Source organism: Physcomitrium patens, chromosome 21, assembly GCF_059467195.1.
Source record: "Physcomitrium patens ecotype Gransden chromosome 21, ASM5946719v1, whole genome shotgun sequence".
Taxonomy (NCBI): domain Eukaryota; kingdom Viridiplantae; phylum Streptophyta; class Bryopsida; order Funariales; family Funariaceae; genus Physcomitrium; species Physcomitrium patens.
In genome coordinates this window covers 1,863,408-1,879,274 of record NC_143430.1, presented here as the reverse complement: position 1 = coordinate 1,879,274, position 15,867 = coordinate 1,863,408, and the positions used below count along the sequence as shown (strand labels likewise).

The 15,867-nt window shown below is 35.2% G+C and overlaps 1 protein-coding gene and 1 long non-coding RNA gene across 4 annotated transcripts; one reads left to right on the top strand and one right to left on the bottom strand.

Moving 5' to 3' along the window:
* Positions 1-484: 484 nt before the first annotated feature.
* LOC149986686 (uncharacterized) lies at positions 485-3,912 on the bottom strand. The gene is made up of 2 exons (XR_016499897.1): positions 3,538-3,912; positions 485-2,852 (listed from the first exon to the last, which is right to left on the bottom strand). It is a non-coding gene; the product is annotated as an uncharacterized LOC149986686 (long non-coding RNA).
* A 1,095-nt stretch (positions 3,913-5,007) lies between these two features.
* LOC112273948 (uncharacterized) lies at positions 5,008-10,303 on the top strand. 3 transcript variants are annotated; one of them, XM_024503031.3, is made up of 8 exons: positions 5,008-5,585; positions 5,773-6,278; positions 7,298-7,374; positions 7,541-7,595; positions 7,778-7,850; positions 8,049-8,118; positions 8,259-8,619; positions 9,178-10,303. In XM_024503031.3, exons 2-8 carry the CDS (start codon positions 6,053-6,055, stop codon positions 9,753-9,755), a joined length of 1,440 nt encoding a protein of 479 aa, XP_024358799.1. In that variant the 5' UTR covers positions 5,008-5,585; positions 5,773-6,052; the 3' UTR covers positions 9,756-10,303. The 3 variants fall into 3 exon arrangements, with proteins under 3 accessions (XP_024358799.1, XP_024358801.1, XP_073385770.1); XM_024503033.3 differs by lacking the exon at positions 5,773-6,278 and having other exon boundaries at positions 5,102-5,240; XM_073529669.2 differs by lacking the exon at positions 5,773-6,278 and having other exon boundaries at positions 5,400-5,585.
* The last annotated feature ends 5,564 nt before the right edge of the window (positions 10,304-15,867 follow it).

Here is a 15,867-nt window from a genome sequence, read left to right as displayed (position 1 = left end):
CTAATTGAATTTTTTCATTAACACTTGGATGAAATCGGAAAGCTTAAGTTTTATGGAATCTTAGCCAATGAGTGCCAGTTTAACAATCAAGTTACCTAATAAAATAATAAACTAATGTTCAACATGCTAAGAATATGTCAACAATATCTTTAAATAGAATTATTTTTAAAATTAGATGGAATTTTCTATTTTGATATAATGCACCAATCCTACCATAAATCAAAATTTATAAGAATAAATAGACTAAGATCAATAAGATATTAAAAAATAGACAATCTAAATTAACAACAATAGAATATCTAAAAAAAAATTCCAATACAAAAATTATTTTATAATTTTTTCTTCTATTGAAGATGATCAATCCAAACCTTGAATGTGGTCAATATGGAAGCATACATAGCCAATGACAACAAATAAGATCTAGTGAAAAAAAAACAGAATATTATCATTTAAGAGTTATTAATTGAGATAACAATAATAATAGAGTGCATATTGAATATAAGGTCAAGGACAAAATATAGAATTAAAGTCTATTTTGAGCTGCAAATCTAAGTAAATAGCATCACCTAATGCATATCCAAGAATCAAGATTATAAAATATTAAAAATGGAGAAAGTAGATATTCAACAATACCAAATAGATGATACCTAACATAAAAAAAAAAAAAAAAATAAATAAAAAATCAAAAGGTAATGGAAAAAAGATTCAAAGTATAAATAAATTAAGGAGTCTTACACCAAGATCATAATATAAGAATATTGTTGATAATACTAAGAGTAGTTTTGGTATTGTTCCAAAATCTCAAAATCTCATGTTACGAAATTTAAGGCTATGGCAAGAAAAAATATAATTGAACTAACCAAATTGAAATGAATCTTTAGAAATTCCAAAAAACTTTTAAAATAGTGTCTAAGGATGTTGTGTAGTGACACTTAAACAAGGATCTTATGTAGTTCATTATATTAATTCAGCATAGAAAATATCTTTTAAAAAATTATTTTATAATTATCTAAATTAGAAAGTATTCAAGGTATTAAGCTTTTCAACATCTAAGAGCAATAAATCTTAAATTGGTATATAGACAACTCTACCCTTGTGATTACAAGAAATTCTTTTTTACCAATAACTTACAAAAAAACAAACAATATTCAATAAATTCTCACTTTTAAAATTCAATAAGATTTAACATAATATGTTATTTCCATTGATTTATTATGATCTATATGAACTCAAATAATCATCCTTTCTTTTGACAAAAGCACTTAGAGCAACATCCATGCACAATACCCAATCTTGTCAAACATTGATATTCATAGAAAATCATGATAGGAATGATTTTTAAAAATCAAATAACATTTTTTCCTTAGGAATTGGGACAACTTGTTAGGACCTAGTATGTTTTTTTTTTCTTCCCTCTGTAGGTACCACTGAATACATGCAATAGGTTAGCCTTGTCCAGGAAATGACAACAACAAAAACATATAAAATAAAACAAAAAAATAAACAAATCTCACAAGGATGTGGCCGAAGGCGGTGAGGCCTAAGAGGCACATGTGGGGTCAAATGAAAATATATCCACGTGGCTGCTTTACCACCTGCATTGTATTGTATCATGAGGCCTATCCCAACAGCTCTTGCAGCTTTGTTTGGATCCACCATCCCTTTTTTCGTTTTTGTTTTGGCCTTGTTTGTAGTTATGCATGAATGAATAGCAAGCTTTCTTCTTTCTCTCCCCATGCAAGGCTTATATTTGACTTGTGAGTGGGTCCCACTTGAGGCTTCTTTCCACTCATTGGGATCATGTACCTTCCTAAAGCCACTAAATTAATAAAAATAATAAAAAAATAATAAATAAGAGAGCCTGGGGTCAACTCCCTGGGTTCACAAAAACAGCGGGTTCCTACTGGGGAGCTACACAGGGGAAAAATACAAAAAGAAAAAGAAAAAGAAAATTGAGAAAGAATAAGAGTAATGAATTGAAAAAAAAATAATAATTGTTGTAGAGGGGCTGTTTTTCTGTTGGTCCAGCACCTTGGTCTTCAGATTTTATGGCAAGTGGGTGCAAAAGAAAAAAGAAAGAAAGAAAGAAAGAGAAACATGTCTGTGTGAGTAACAGTGAGCTTGGATGTTTTTTTTTAAAAACATGTGAATTCATGTGAAAAAATTGCACTTACTTGGTCTAATATACATGGTCTCATTGAAAGAAAAGAGCTACACCTACCATTTGAACAGTAGGCCCCTTTCTTTGATAATGGGTTTAAAAAAAAAATAAAAACAAATGAGTCATGGTTGCAGTTCAAGTTATACATGTTTTCTCATTCAAGCTGAAAATATTTATTTATTTATTTATTTATTTTTTGGTGGTGATAAAGCCAAATACTAAGGCAAACTTGTGGAGCGTACAATGCCATGCTTGGATATTAGGCATGACTTGGCACTCTTTGGTGGTCTTAGGGACTCAAAATGTCAATAATAATGTTCATATAAATGAATGAATAAACCCTCCCATTTCCCTAATCTCACCACACCAAGGTTTCAGCATTTAGGGTTGGAACCAAAAACACACACCACCTCAATCACCTACAATTTATATATATATATATATATATATGTTAAGGTTGGGGTGAGTCCAACATTCAAAGTTACTTCAGCAGCCATGGATTATTCCCATGACACAAAGAGTGGAAACATGTGACCCCTCGACTTTGTCTTTATTTTTGTAGAGAAGTGGAATTATGGGCCATCTATGGATTTTTATCTGGGATGATTTTATGGCAAGCCTCACTTATTGGGTTTGCCGCACATCCCACCCAGATGTGGACACTACATAGTGTGGTTTGATCTGATGTCACCTACACACACATGCATTTTTATAATAAAAAAATTATAAAATCAATATGGGAAAACATAAAGATAACACAAGAAAAGGATTTGCTTTTATCCCTCTCCTTCAAGATTTGTGGAAGCAATCCGTTTGTAGTTGTATTATTTCAATCCTTAGCTCAAAAGAAAAAAAAGAAAAAATGAAATAAAAAAAAATGGAAGCAATTGAGGGTGTGTGAGAGAAGAAGAGAGAGCGGGCCTTCCTTTTTGCATAATGAAAAGCTTTTAGAGCTCAATCATGTTGGAACGAAAGTGGACCACAAATGGCTTCCACCTATTGGCACTTCTAACCCCATCCCATTCTCAAGCCCTTTATGTAATATTTAAAAAAATAAAAATAAAACAAAAAACAAAAAACAAAACAAAACGCACAACTATTGTCAAATCTAGAAAGAAAGAATAATAATAAAAAAAAAAAAAAAAAAAAACTATTTGTTGTAGAGAGTGATGGATGGATCAATCAACGAGCCCATGCCTTTGGTGATTGACCTAGCACTCTTCCCTACCTAAACCACATCATGCTCGCCAAAAGGACTCAACAACACACAAAACAACACAAAGGAATTCAATCCTAGTGGCAATACATGGCAACCCTAACTATCATCTCCAATGTGTTTTTATATATATATATATTGTTTTTATAGATAGATGGACCTCTTGGTGTCGTGTGCATTGTCCTTTGATGATTGATGTCCCACTCAATCAACACTTGTTTGGCAATGCTTTGCCGAGGATGGAAACCAAAACAGGTTTAGAATGCCCAGATTTAGCAATTTAGAATGCTTAGCTAATTAATGTTGTTAGCAATTACAATCTTCTGACAGATAAAATCATTTGTAATAAAGATATTTAATTTCTTGCAGAAAAAATAAATTTAATAGTTAAAGGAATACCAAATTGAGTAAGAATATTCAAAAACACAATAAATCTAACAAAATGATATAAATTTTACTTAATGTTCACCCAAATCATTACAATTTGTACATTATTATCTTTGTAAAATAAATATGTATACAAGCCTACAAGTATATATATATATATATATATATATATCCAATTTTAAAGCAATTTTCAATAAGTTTTGATTTCTTGAAATTGGAAATTAAACACATAAAAATGTTTACACAATTTTTTAATATACACATATTTCAAAAATATTATTCAAAATCGTCAAATCACATTTTATTTTTGCATGCTTCAAACAATCATGAAATGATTAAATAGGAAAATAATGGAATGAGATTTATTTACTTATATTTTTGAAACAGACAAACAATGAGACATGCATTCAAAGTAGCAATAGCTCTTGAATGCACTCATTTTCACATTCACTTCAGATTGTTTTTGTTTTTGTTTTTTTTTTTGTTTTTTTTTGTTTTTATGTTTTTATGTTTTTTATTTTTTATGTTTAATTTTTATTTTTTTTACAGTTTTCCCAAAGTAATTTTTTATTTCTATTTAAAAATAAAAAAAATCCAAAAAACCAAAAAAATAAAATCAAAAACACAAAGCAACGGCCATCAAAAACCAAAGCCAATGCAAAGACAAATACCCATCACCTTACTTTTTTCATTTCCAACTCTCTTAACAATAAATGTCAATCGTAAGAAAGGCAATTTTTTTTAAAAAAACATAAACTATATATAGATATATATATATATATATATATATATATAATCTTAGATACTCCTTTGAGTACAGCATCTCAAAAGAGACACACAAGGTGAAATGTTGTTTTCAATATTCAAATCTGCACCCACTAAAGGACATTTTTCTATAAATGAGAAAGTTGAATGGATAATATATTTTGCCCGCTGCCCGTCAGTAAAATACCCACAGCCCAGCTCTTTGTTCCTCCCAAAGTAAAAACATTCCACTGAGATTGGTGTGGGTATTATTATTATTCTTATTGTTCTTATTGTTAGGGCAGCGGGTAGATGTGTCTAATATTAGAGGGTGGGGTCCAGGCTGTGGGGGCGTCGATGTTTTTATTATTATTCTTTGAGTCTCTTCCAAGGGAGCGCATGTGCCACTGTTCATTCTGCTTCGCGGAGGCAGCAGCAACCAGCAACAACTTCTTCTTCTTCGTCTTCAACTTCATCGTTGTTGATGATGTTTTATTGCTCAACAAGTGTGTGATTAGCAGGGAAGGGGTGGGGGGTGAATTACACGAGGTGGGGACTGCTGCGATCAGATGATGGTGCTATAAACCCACCTCCCTCTCAACTCCTTTCCTTTTTTCCCCTTTCCCTGCTCTCGACAGTGTTGTTATTTTTTTCTCGTTTTCCTCGCTTGATCTTCTTCTCACAGCTCCGGATTGCCGCTCTGGTTTCCAGCTCCGTTGTCGCTTCTTGTGGGTACTACTTCATCTAGCCATCCCCACCACGGCGTGTTATCACCTACTTTCTCTTTTCTGTTCTCTCATCTACCCTTCTCTCTCTCTTTATCTCTCTGAGAGGCCTGCACGGTCCGTATCCTGGACTTTGCCACTTGCAGGTCTGTCTGTCTGAGCCGCACGAATCATTCAACTCCAGTTGCGGTTCGTGTCTCGGTGCAAACGTATACGCTCAGGAAGAGTTTGGGTAGCAAATCGTGGGGTATGTGTGTGTGTGTGTGAGTAAGTGAGTGAGCGGTTCCCAGTGGTCTGGGTTGTTTGAAGTTTCTGCTCCGAACTGCAGCTCGCGAACCTCGTTTTCATTCTGGTGTGTGTGCCTGTTACACGCTTTCGATGAGGTTTTGAGTCTACTAGTGTGAATTCTAGCGAGGGATCATCTTTGGTTTTGTCAGGATTTGTAGTGGTGGTGGTTGGGTATTTTTTCTGAGGTACCGAGTTTTCCTAGTGGAAAGTTTTTGATTCATCCAGTGGTTTGATACATTTATATATTGCAGGACGCGTTTGCATCAGGGGTAGCATTTACTGGAAGCTTGAACTTGAAGCCATGGATATCGTATAAAAGAGTGCCGTGGTTTCCTTTGATATTTACCTTCGCAAAAAAATCCGCACGCCATCCGAGGGCTGGCAGGATCGGGTTATATGAACCCTTGTTAAAAGTCGAATTCGGCTCATTTTGATAGATCAGGGAAGCCCCGGGCGTTGAGGTGAACACCGGTGATTCCGCCCAGTGGTTGGATCAACGAGTGTCGGTAACCAGCTTGACCTTTGATCACGATGTTTCCGATGAAGAAATACATGAGTCCGGGGACGTTTCAACAACGACCCCGATCCACCGGCAGTTTGTACATACCTGAAAAACTTCAATCTCCTTACGGCAGTGTCATGAATGGAGGAGACATGGTTCCTCTCAGCCCAGCCGATCCCAAGCCCCGCCTGCGCTGGACCCCCGAGCTTCACGAACGCTTTGTTGACGCCGTTACCCAGCTCGGAGGGGCTGACAGTACGTCGATCAACATTAACCTCTCTCCCTCTACAGAAATCTTAAACTTCCCTCCTAATACAAACCAACCAAGCAGAATATTATCGTTGAAACCATAACGGTGGGATTCCTTTTGTCTCAGTGTAGTGTTGGTGGAACGTGCGGTAGTCTTCAGTACAGCGGTCCAATTTCTAGGATATGTTTCCTAGTTTCATAGGAATTTCTGAGAACATTCTAGCTTCGTCTGTGTCCTTCTGGAGATTCGAAATGGATCAGCAGGGGTGACCCTTTTAGAAACTCTGTGACCCGTAATTACTTTCTCTGTTGACTCAAAAGTCCACTGTTCCTTGTGAACTTCACGGAGAAGGAGGTACTTCTTGAGTGACGAATACAGTTTAACCCAAGGGCCTTTCTTTGATCGGACACGACTCAGCGTCTTTAATGCACGCGTAACAAGTCTTCGAACCATGAGATTTTGAGAAATATGTCTAGTTCAGCGTAATCTTTGAGGTCAAGTGGGAGAACTGTCGGAAAGGATCAACGTTTGACGCTTGTCTGACATTCCGTACCGCCACCGTTCTCAATATTTTGGAAGTGTTTGAGAACATAAGGGGACCGTTTTTTTTTGTTATATCATGGTCTTTCTTCCGGAGTGACGTCAGAGGTCTTGCATACCTTGAATAGCACGAGTGACATGGATCAGTTGAATTGATAGAGAGGTGGTTATGAGGACGAGTTTATCTCGTCATCTTAAACGCTGAAATCACAGCCAAGAGAGTGAAAAGCTAAGAGCATGAACCCGGCCGACAATGCTTTCTGTTGCTCTTCAAATTCATGTCCATCTCATTCGCAGGACTGCTGGACAAAGACTTTGTTTCAGACCGAGTCTTGTAGTTGTCTAGGACTTCTCAAAGCGAGTGTCCCCTTGTTGTCGATTCAATTTCGTAACTACCGACAGCATCCCACACTTAATTATTCATTCTCTGTTTAGACCGTTTTTGCTTTCAATTAACATTGTCGTTCGGTTTTGATTTTGCTAGAGGCAACTCCGAAGTCCGTAATGCGCATCATGGGTGTGAAAGGGCTTACTCTTTACCACTTAAAGAGCCACCTTCAGGTATTTTTTTTCTAAATTATTTAAATTTTTTTCTAAAGCAGTGCAATGCGTATTCCAGTGACACATGATGGAAATCGGCGTGTGAATTGGTCACGGGTTAAGCCGCCATTTCCCACTGGTCAGTTTTCGTGAGAATCACTGGCTGATCGGGACAGTGGTTTTTCAGAAATACAGGCTTGGCAAGCAGCTCACAAGGGACCAACACTTCCATAATAAAGATGGTAAGTTGCAGCTGCTCCTTGTGGTGCACATTTTTGTATTTTGTTTCAAATTTGAACAAAAACTGCCTCCTGTCGCAACAGGGGTCGTCTCTAAATGGAATGAGTGACTATTCTGCTGAACCTCACAGAAATCTTCGATTAGAACGAAGAATTAATAAATCACATGTATTGTCACTCAACAGGCAATTCAGATTTACAACGATCAAATTCTCTGTCAGATGGTGGGATGGCTCAGAAATCTCAAAATATGCAACAGTAAGTGCCAGCACTGTGAAGTGAAGGGGCCGTTGATTCTATTAAATCCATCATCGTTTAATCTTCTCTGTTACAAGTAGGATCGCCACAGCAATTTCTGCTTCCCTGGTTGCACGATAGATGTCTACAAGTGTGAAAAGTGTTGTGCTCATTTGATGTAAGAAGTGGCAATTTTTGCTCTTCTCTATGTGTATGCAGTGGCTTGCAAATGTCAGAGGCAATCCAATTACAGCTGGAAGTCCAGCAGCGGTTACAAGATCAATTAGAGGTACCAGCTTTCCCTTCATCGCATGTGCTCATGTTCCTCTGCCAGTTCAGATGGTTGTCGCGTATTTCGTCACTTTGGAAGTGTTCGTTTCAAAACATTCCTTCTGAAATTTGCTCTTGGAATCTTTGTGTACATCGCAGGTTCAACGACACCTACAGATGCGTATTGAAGCTCAAGGCAAATACTTGCAAGCGATTCTGCAGAAAGCGAAAGAAACTCTGGCCAGCCACACATCTGAATCCCCGGGCTTAGAAGCTGCTCATGCAGAACTCACGGAACTAGCCTCCAAGGTGACCACGGTGGGATATCTCTCTGATTTCTCGAACCTCGGCATGCCACCGATGGCTCAGCCCGACCCACTCATGGCTCTTCATGAATTACCTCGGCAGCCATCTCGAAATTCGGACACTTCGTCGCAGAAGAGCTTCCTCACAAACCTCACAGGCAACGCCGAGGACAGCGGGGCAGTTTCCGGCAGCGGGGAACCTCGCGGCCTAACGGGTAGGTTAATCTGACATGCCTCGCAGGTCTAGTGATCGTTCTTAAACCAGTGGATTGGAGTTTTCGCGTAGGTGACATGCTTTCTGATCTCTTTGGGGTTGTCTCAGATCGAGTCGGTCTTTGAAACCCGCTAACACCAACATCACTGATGCAGGCAATTGCTCGTACATGAGTTCGGAGTTTGCCTTTTTCCATCAGCTACCATCTGATGCGTATTGACCCATGATGTTGCCATATTAGTGCATTCCATTTCTGCAATATTTTGCCTTGTGGAGGGCAAAGTTAGATCCTTGTTGTGATGTTTAAGTGTTATTTTTGTTTAAAAGTTTGATCAGAGGTGCAATGTAGAAGCCGCGGTATGCAGCTGTTGATTTGAAGTAGAAGCTGTAGTAGACATGTTAGGCTGTGTGAATATCAGTTAAGATTTAGAAGAGGGTCGATGATCCATGGTTCGGCTAGGGTAGGGTGCTATGGATTGGAATGTCCACACACGAACTTTGGATCCTCGGTTCTGGCAGCATATCGCCAACTGAAGTGGGTCTTATGATTCTTGTTCAGAGGATGAGGATGGTGTTGGGCAGGAGTCATCTGCACAATTTCACGAAGAGATGAGTGCTAACCGCCTGCACCCGCAGGGATCCGGCAATTCTAGAGGCTTTCAAGGTGGCCTTGCTCATGCCGCTACCACAACGGCTCTTGCAGGAGTAGTGCCTTCATCCTCGTCACATTGCAACCCTATTACCAGCTTTTGGCACATGAATTCCTTCCAGAATATGACGTCTTCGCCCATGAGCGGATCCTTGTGTGAAGTTGTTCAAGACTATCGCACCGACAACAGTAACCCAAATCAGCTTGCGAACAGTTTGATCATGGAGCGGCTATCGTCGTCCCAGGGTGTGGGGATCCACCATTTGAGCGGCATGCACCACACACAAAATGGGCTGGGATTTATGCACGGTGGAAGCACGAGTGCTAGTTATACGAGCTTGCAGGATCTGTACTGCAGCTCTGGCGACACTTTGCGCGGCGGACTTGTCAAGGCGGAGATGAATCTCGCTGAGCGAAACCACATCATACAGTGTAGAGGTAGTGAGCTTGACTTGAATTCCGGATGGGAGAGGTACATTTCCTCGTGAATTGAATGTGCCCATCTGACTTTGACCAAGTGTAACGATTAGCTAGAGTTTGTCTACATCGCTGCAATCCGAGCGATCGATTAGCAGCGCCCGGGGGTGCCTCGAATTTGCGCCACCAAGTTATTGCAAAGACATTGTTTTGGAATGTAGAGGAACCAAGTCACGTGATAGACAGGAGGGTCCTCAGTTACGCCTGTAGGAAAGTGGTTACTCAGTTGCTTCCAGGCGTATCAAGCTGGGCACTTGCTCGTCTCAACATGGACGAGCTTCTGCTCGAAATGCCCGGATGGTTAAGTTAGATGATCATAAACACACTACGACTCATGATTACGTAGATATAGAGGGACTTGAAAGTCTGTTGTACAGTGAAGCTTGAAAGGTAGAGAGCATAAGAGAGCATCATATCACGTCGACAATGTTGAAGGAAGCAGCGACATCGTTATGAGTGCCGAGAGACATAGAATGTTAAGAGTCAACAAATCAGTGTAATATAGATCACTCAACAGCAGTGGCATGTATTATTGATGAAATCCGACTTCTGCGACAAAGCATGGGCACGTTGTACATTTTATAAGAACGTTTTCCCTGGACTCAATCAAAAGTGTTCTAGTAGTTCACAGTTACACACTACGCTTTGTCCGAACGTACTTTCAGTTCGTACAGATGAAGATTACCATCTAAATACCCACCAAATGGTCTTAAACGTCCGCCCTGCTTGTAAACTGGGAATCTTTCCTGATCTACCATAGGAACTATATCCATGAGCAAAACAAGAATGGGAGCATGTCAAATTGAAATCTTCTGACAAGGCATTTCAGTCTGAATGGGCAAAGTGATGTGTCATTCTGAAAACTTGTACAATTCAGGATTGGAAGTGGCACATTATTCTTCAACCTCCCAGATAAAAGACTCAACTCTTAAAACGGCGATCAACAGTTTGTGAATTCAAAACTAGTTTGTTTTTGTGTGTGTAGTATTATTGAATACGATGTGATTCTCCACAATGATATGGTGGAATATGAAGCAAGAGATTCCAGGAATGATTACTAGAGCAAGGTAGACCACTTCTTGCAGGGCTTAGAAAGAGTCAAGGATTTCATCCAAAATTTGATAAGCATAATATACACTCACATATTTGTTTGTAAAAAAAAAAAAAAAAAAAAGAAAAAAGAAAAAGTATTAATGGAGTGACAGAATTTCCATCCTAATACTGCCACAACGACATTGAGTGTATTTTATAATCACAGGAAGAATGAAATCGGAGATGCTAGGTCTTGGACAGGCTGCTTAAGGGTACCGAGTGCAATCAGCCTTCATATTTTAGCTAGTAAATGAATATACTTAATTTTAACCTTGTGGTATTGCCGTAACTTCGGGAATGATTTTCTTAGTTCCAATTTCCAATTTTCAGACTTGTGACTACATTTGTGAGTCATGGGTAATGAATGTAATCCAAAGATATAATCTCTAAATTTAGAGATAATCTCTACATTTAAGATTTGTCAAATATTCTTTCTTCAAAATGTGTTATCACTCACTTAATGTATAATTTAAAAATAGAGAGAAATCTAAAAAAATAAAATAAAATGTGCTTTGTTCCAAGAGCTAGACAATATAACAAAATATTAAAATTGTGTATCCTTTTGTCATTGATTGGAATTGATACTCACTTTATTTATGTTCATTTTTTTAACAAACCTTGAAATATATATATATATATATATATATATAGATGTTTGATTTAATCTATTTTTATTTTTAAAAACCACTTTAGATATAAATTCAAAGTATATTTACTCGATAAAATACAAATAATTCTAGCTCAATGTTGCACCTATTGATCTTGAATTAAATTGTTATTCTTGGAATAGATTTGTAATTTAGTCAATAATTTTTTAAAATTTTTACTTACATGTACTTGTTTTGAAATAGAATAAAAGCATCTCTAAATTTTCTTCTTGTATTTTATATTACACAATTTTAACATTAAAATCAAGTGTAGTACGATTTTTTAAAAATCTATTATAAAAAATTATATTTAATAATAAAAATATGTCTCTAAGGTTATACCATATTCTTTTTATTTGGCTCTTCTAATGACCAATACGAAAAAGAATAACTATCCAAATTTTAAATGTTATAATAGCAAAATAAGACCAATTCTAGCTATTTTAAAACAATATGCAACAATTAACCTGTATCTAATTTTAATTTTTTATTATCATATGGAAAAATTATGCAATTTTATATTCCAGATCATACAACATAAAATTTTAAAAGATAAACTCTAACTTAGATATAAATTGTGTCATATGTAATCAAAATTTAGAACTGCTTTTTATATTATGGATCAAATTTTTATCTTAATATTATATTAAATATTTTATATATTACCAATTTTATTTTTTTAGATACGTATTTTTATTTAAATTTATTTATTTAATAAATTTTTGTAAAACCACACAGAAAAAATTGTTAATTTCTAGTGCCTTATTATATTTTAGTTAATTTTTTCATCTTCTAAGATTTAGTTTCTACTTTAAATCTATGCTGAAACGTTAAAAAAAATCTTTAAGCTTCTATAATTATAAACCAAGTTTATTTTATTTAAAGTAATATTTTTAATAATTTAAAAATTATAATTATACCAAATATTTATAGTGGCTATCAATTTAATAAATAAAGCTGCAATAAATTTTTAACAAGCAAACTCTATATTTTTCTGTAAAATAGATATGTACTAAGGTTAAAAACTATTCTTATCAAAACTGTTCTATTAAAAAATAAATAAATAAATAAAATAAACTTCAAACTTAAAGGTCTTTGAAAATTGATAAATATGACTTTTAGTTTTAAGGGTTTAAAATTGGTGAAATTTTTTTATTAATATTTTTTATTCAAAATAATTTCCAAAATATTTCTAAAGTACTAACAACTAGAAATAATTGTTTTAACGAAGAAAATTTCTGAAACTTTTAATCCTATTAGAAAAATTTGATAGAGCTTAAATTGTAGAAGTGTGTGTATTTCTATCATAAGATCCATGTTTTATTATTAAAATATTGATATGAATTAAAATGTATTATCTTCAATAAATTAATGTCTGATATCATCTTAAAGAAAAACAAAGAATTAAGCTACACAGCTTACATAATTAGAATTATAGCCTTACATTTATTTGTATATGATACTGAATTTATTCATATTTATGGTTTCATTTTTTTATATTATATTTTCATCAATTTATTTTTAGGAAAAATATTCACACTACATTTTATTATAAATTTTTAGTTTAAAATTTTGTATTCATCACATAGCATTTTTTTTTTTTTTTTTTTTTTTTTAATCTATTATCTTATTTTCATTCAAATATTCACATATTCCATGTTTGAACAATAAAAAATAATTCATCAAAATCAAACTTATACTATTTTTTTATTATTTTGTTTAATATTACACTTATTAATACGAAGTTTTTATTTTTGGATGTATTACCAAGTAAACTAATTATTTATGTTGATATCATTATACATAATTAACAAAGTAAGGTAATAACACAATAAGTAGGAATCTAAAATAGTGCTAATAACAATTTACATGTTTATATGATTATGTTTACAAATAGAAATATATACATACATGGACTTATGTAGAGAAGTTTTGAAATAATATTTGTTAGATTTTTAAGGATTGTATTATGATCATTGTTGTAATTTCATGAATAACATAATGCTTATTTTGTACTGCAGTTTCAAGATAAATTATGTACAGTCTTAGATATAATATTTTACTGTGTTTATAGATTTGAAAATAATTTCATGTATGCACTGTACACGACAAAATAAGACATCTTGTGTTCTTATAAATTTGGTTATTTCTTAGAATCATAACAAATATAACTTTGCTTATATAAATAAAAAGGTCTCATGAAAAAACAACTTGTATTTTTTTTTTTTTTTTTTTTTTTTTTTTTTTGTGTGTTTGTTTGTGTGTATATATAGAATAAATATTTTAATTTAGAATTTTCGATAAATTTCTTTAATTTTTATTAAAATAGTAATTGAATTTAAAAGCTAATATTCTTTTTGAAAAGTTAAAGATGCTTTTTATTCATTAATTAATTACATTCTGTATTATATTATCAAAAAAGATGATTAATCTATAATGATTTTTTTTATTACAAAAATAATTATAAACTAAAAAGTTAGATTAAAATTTTCAAACTATATTTCTAAAGAATATAAAATAAATTGTGGTTAACTAAGTAAAAAACTAAATATTCATCAAAAATAGATCTTTTAATTAAATATAAATAGAAATATATATATATATATATATATATATATTTATTGAATTTGCAGTTGATTATAATATCAATCGTAGTGTTATAATATCAATTATCACAAAAGAAATTTCGATCTATGTATCAATTGTTGAATTATCAATTGTTACAAGTTACAATGTCGAATCAATTGTTTTAGTAACTAATGTCGAATCAATTCTACAAAGGTATAATAGATTTATAGAATTGATTCGAAAAATGGAACTTCCTCGCCGTGTGATCCGCGCTCGTCACAGTTCACGGCAAAAAAAATCAGAATCAAGCATCTGAATCCATGGATATTGTTCACCTCTCGTTCATTATAATAATCAAAAAAATCTACACATATACCCAAAAAAAATCTTTATTATTTGTTGGACTTAACAGTAGCCCACGTGTCGACGGCAGGGGAGAAAACGTGGGTCGAAAAGCAAGTGACAATTGTCAAGATAATTTATTTGATCGGGCCTTTCGGTTAGGTCGGTGAATCTGTGGGACAGCGTCCAGACACAATTCAATGATCCAGCAAAAAGCGAAGGTTGAAGAACATCGACGTACATTGCAATTCTGAACCTTGTTGTGGGGATAGAAGGTGCGATTGAACTGGAACCGCCATCGGGTTGCCTAATCAGATATTAGTAGTATTCCTTGATTATGCAGCGATTGCGTATACCTTGTGATCGGACTCACATTGCGTGCGAACACCCAGAGCCAGGATCTTGAGTTCACTAGATCGATAGATGAGTGGTGCAGTGTGCAGATTCTGCGTTGATCGGGTGATATCGATGCTGTCAGTCGCTCGTTGGTCTGATTCCGCGAGCCTGGATAGACGGCGTTATTACCGAAACCGTGATCGCGATATTGCAGCTTGTTGTTGATGAGATTTCCGCGACATGGGTTCCACGCAGATCATCAACCTGACCTCACGACCCTTGGATATGAGGGTGGACATGTGTCAGTACACGACAAAAGTGGCAACGGTCCACGCGAACAACAGCTACACGATGTACACGGATTGTAGAGACACGTACATGGAGTACTCGCTGGGTGCCGATGACGGTGCGGGCAAGGTCGTGAAGCTGAACACGGATGAGTGCGTCGACAACAAACCATCACCGTGAGAGAAGTGAACGGGCGGTACGATGTGGCGATGGAGCCTCGACACTCGGTATCATCGAACAACTCCGCCGCTGATGCTCCGTCCAGGAAGAAGATGAAGAAAGATGCCCTGTGGAAATTTTCGAGACAAAGATCGACAGCAAACAAGGTTTCAGAGTGACGAGCAGAAGCTGCACTGGCTCCGGCGAGCTATGGCGATGAAGGTTCTGTTCCACGAAAACATGTCACGTCGAACCCAAAACAAACACAGCACAGCACAATACAACACTAATTGAATGCCATATTTTATGGAAAATTTACATAGTAAAGCCTCATTCTTTTTGTGAAGGAATGGTTGGACAGTTAGAATGCATGTTGATTTGGAGCAGCGAACAGTTGGAAGTGTTTTGTAAACAGAGTTGTTGTGGATGAATTGAAGGAGAATGCAAATTTATATGCCAATCTATTTCTCGTGTTGAGGTCTTAGTTGTTGTTGTTTTTGTTTATACATATGTATTTCACTCCGTTTGAAATGGGTTTATGATTCTCTGTTTTTTGGATCATTTTGAATCTCGATTTATTTTTCTTTCATTGTTTTTGCTTTTGATTGTCTTGTTTGGGAAGAGTTGGAGCTTAAATGTTTTAAGATAAATTGTAAATGTTCTGAAAGTTTTATTCTCACACACAAATTGA

Excerpts from the sequence above, each read along its gene's own strand:
- LOC112273948 (XM_024503031.3), top strand. The coding sequence starts at position 6,053 with ATGTTTCCGATGAAGAAATACATGAGTCCGGGGACGTTTCAACAACGA. Across the intron at positions 6,279-7,297 it reads CCAGCTCGGAGGGGCTGACA|AGGCAACTCCGAAGTCCGTA; the intron begins GTACGTCGATCA and ends TGATTTTGCTAG. Across the intron at positions 7,596-7,777 it reads ACACTTCCATAATAAAGATG|GCAATTCAGATTTACAACGA; the intron begins GTAAGTTGCAGC and ends GTCACTCAACAG.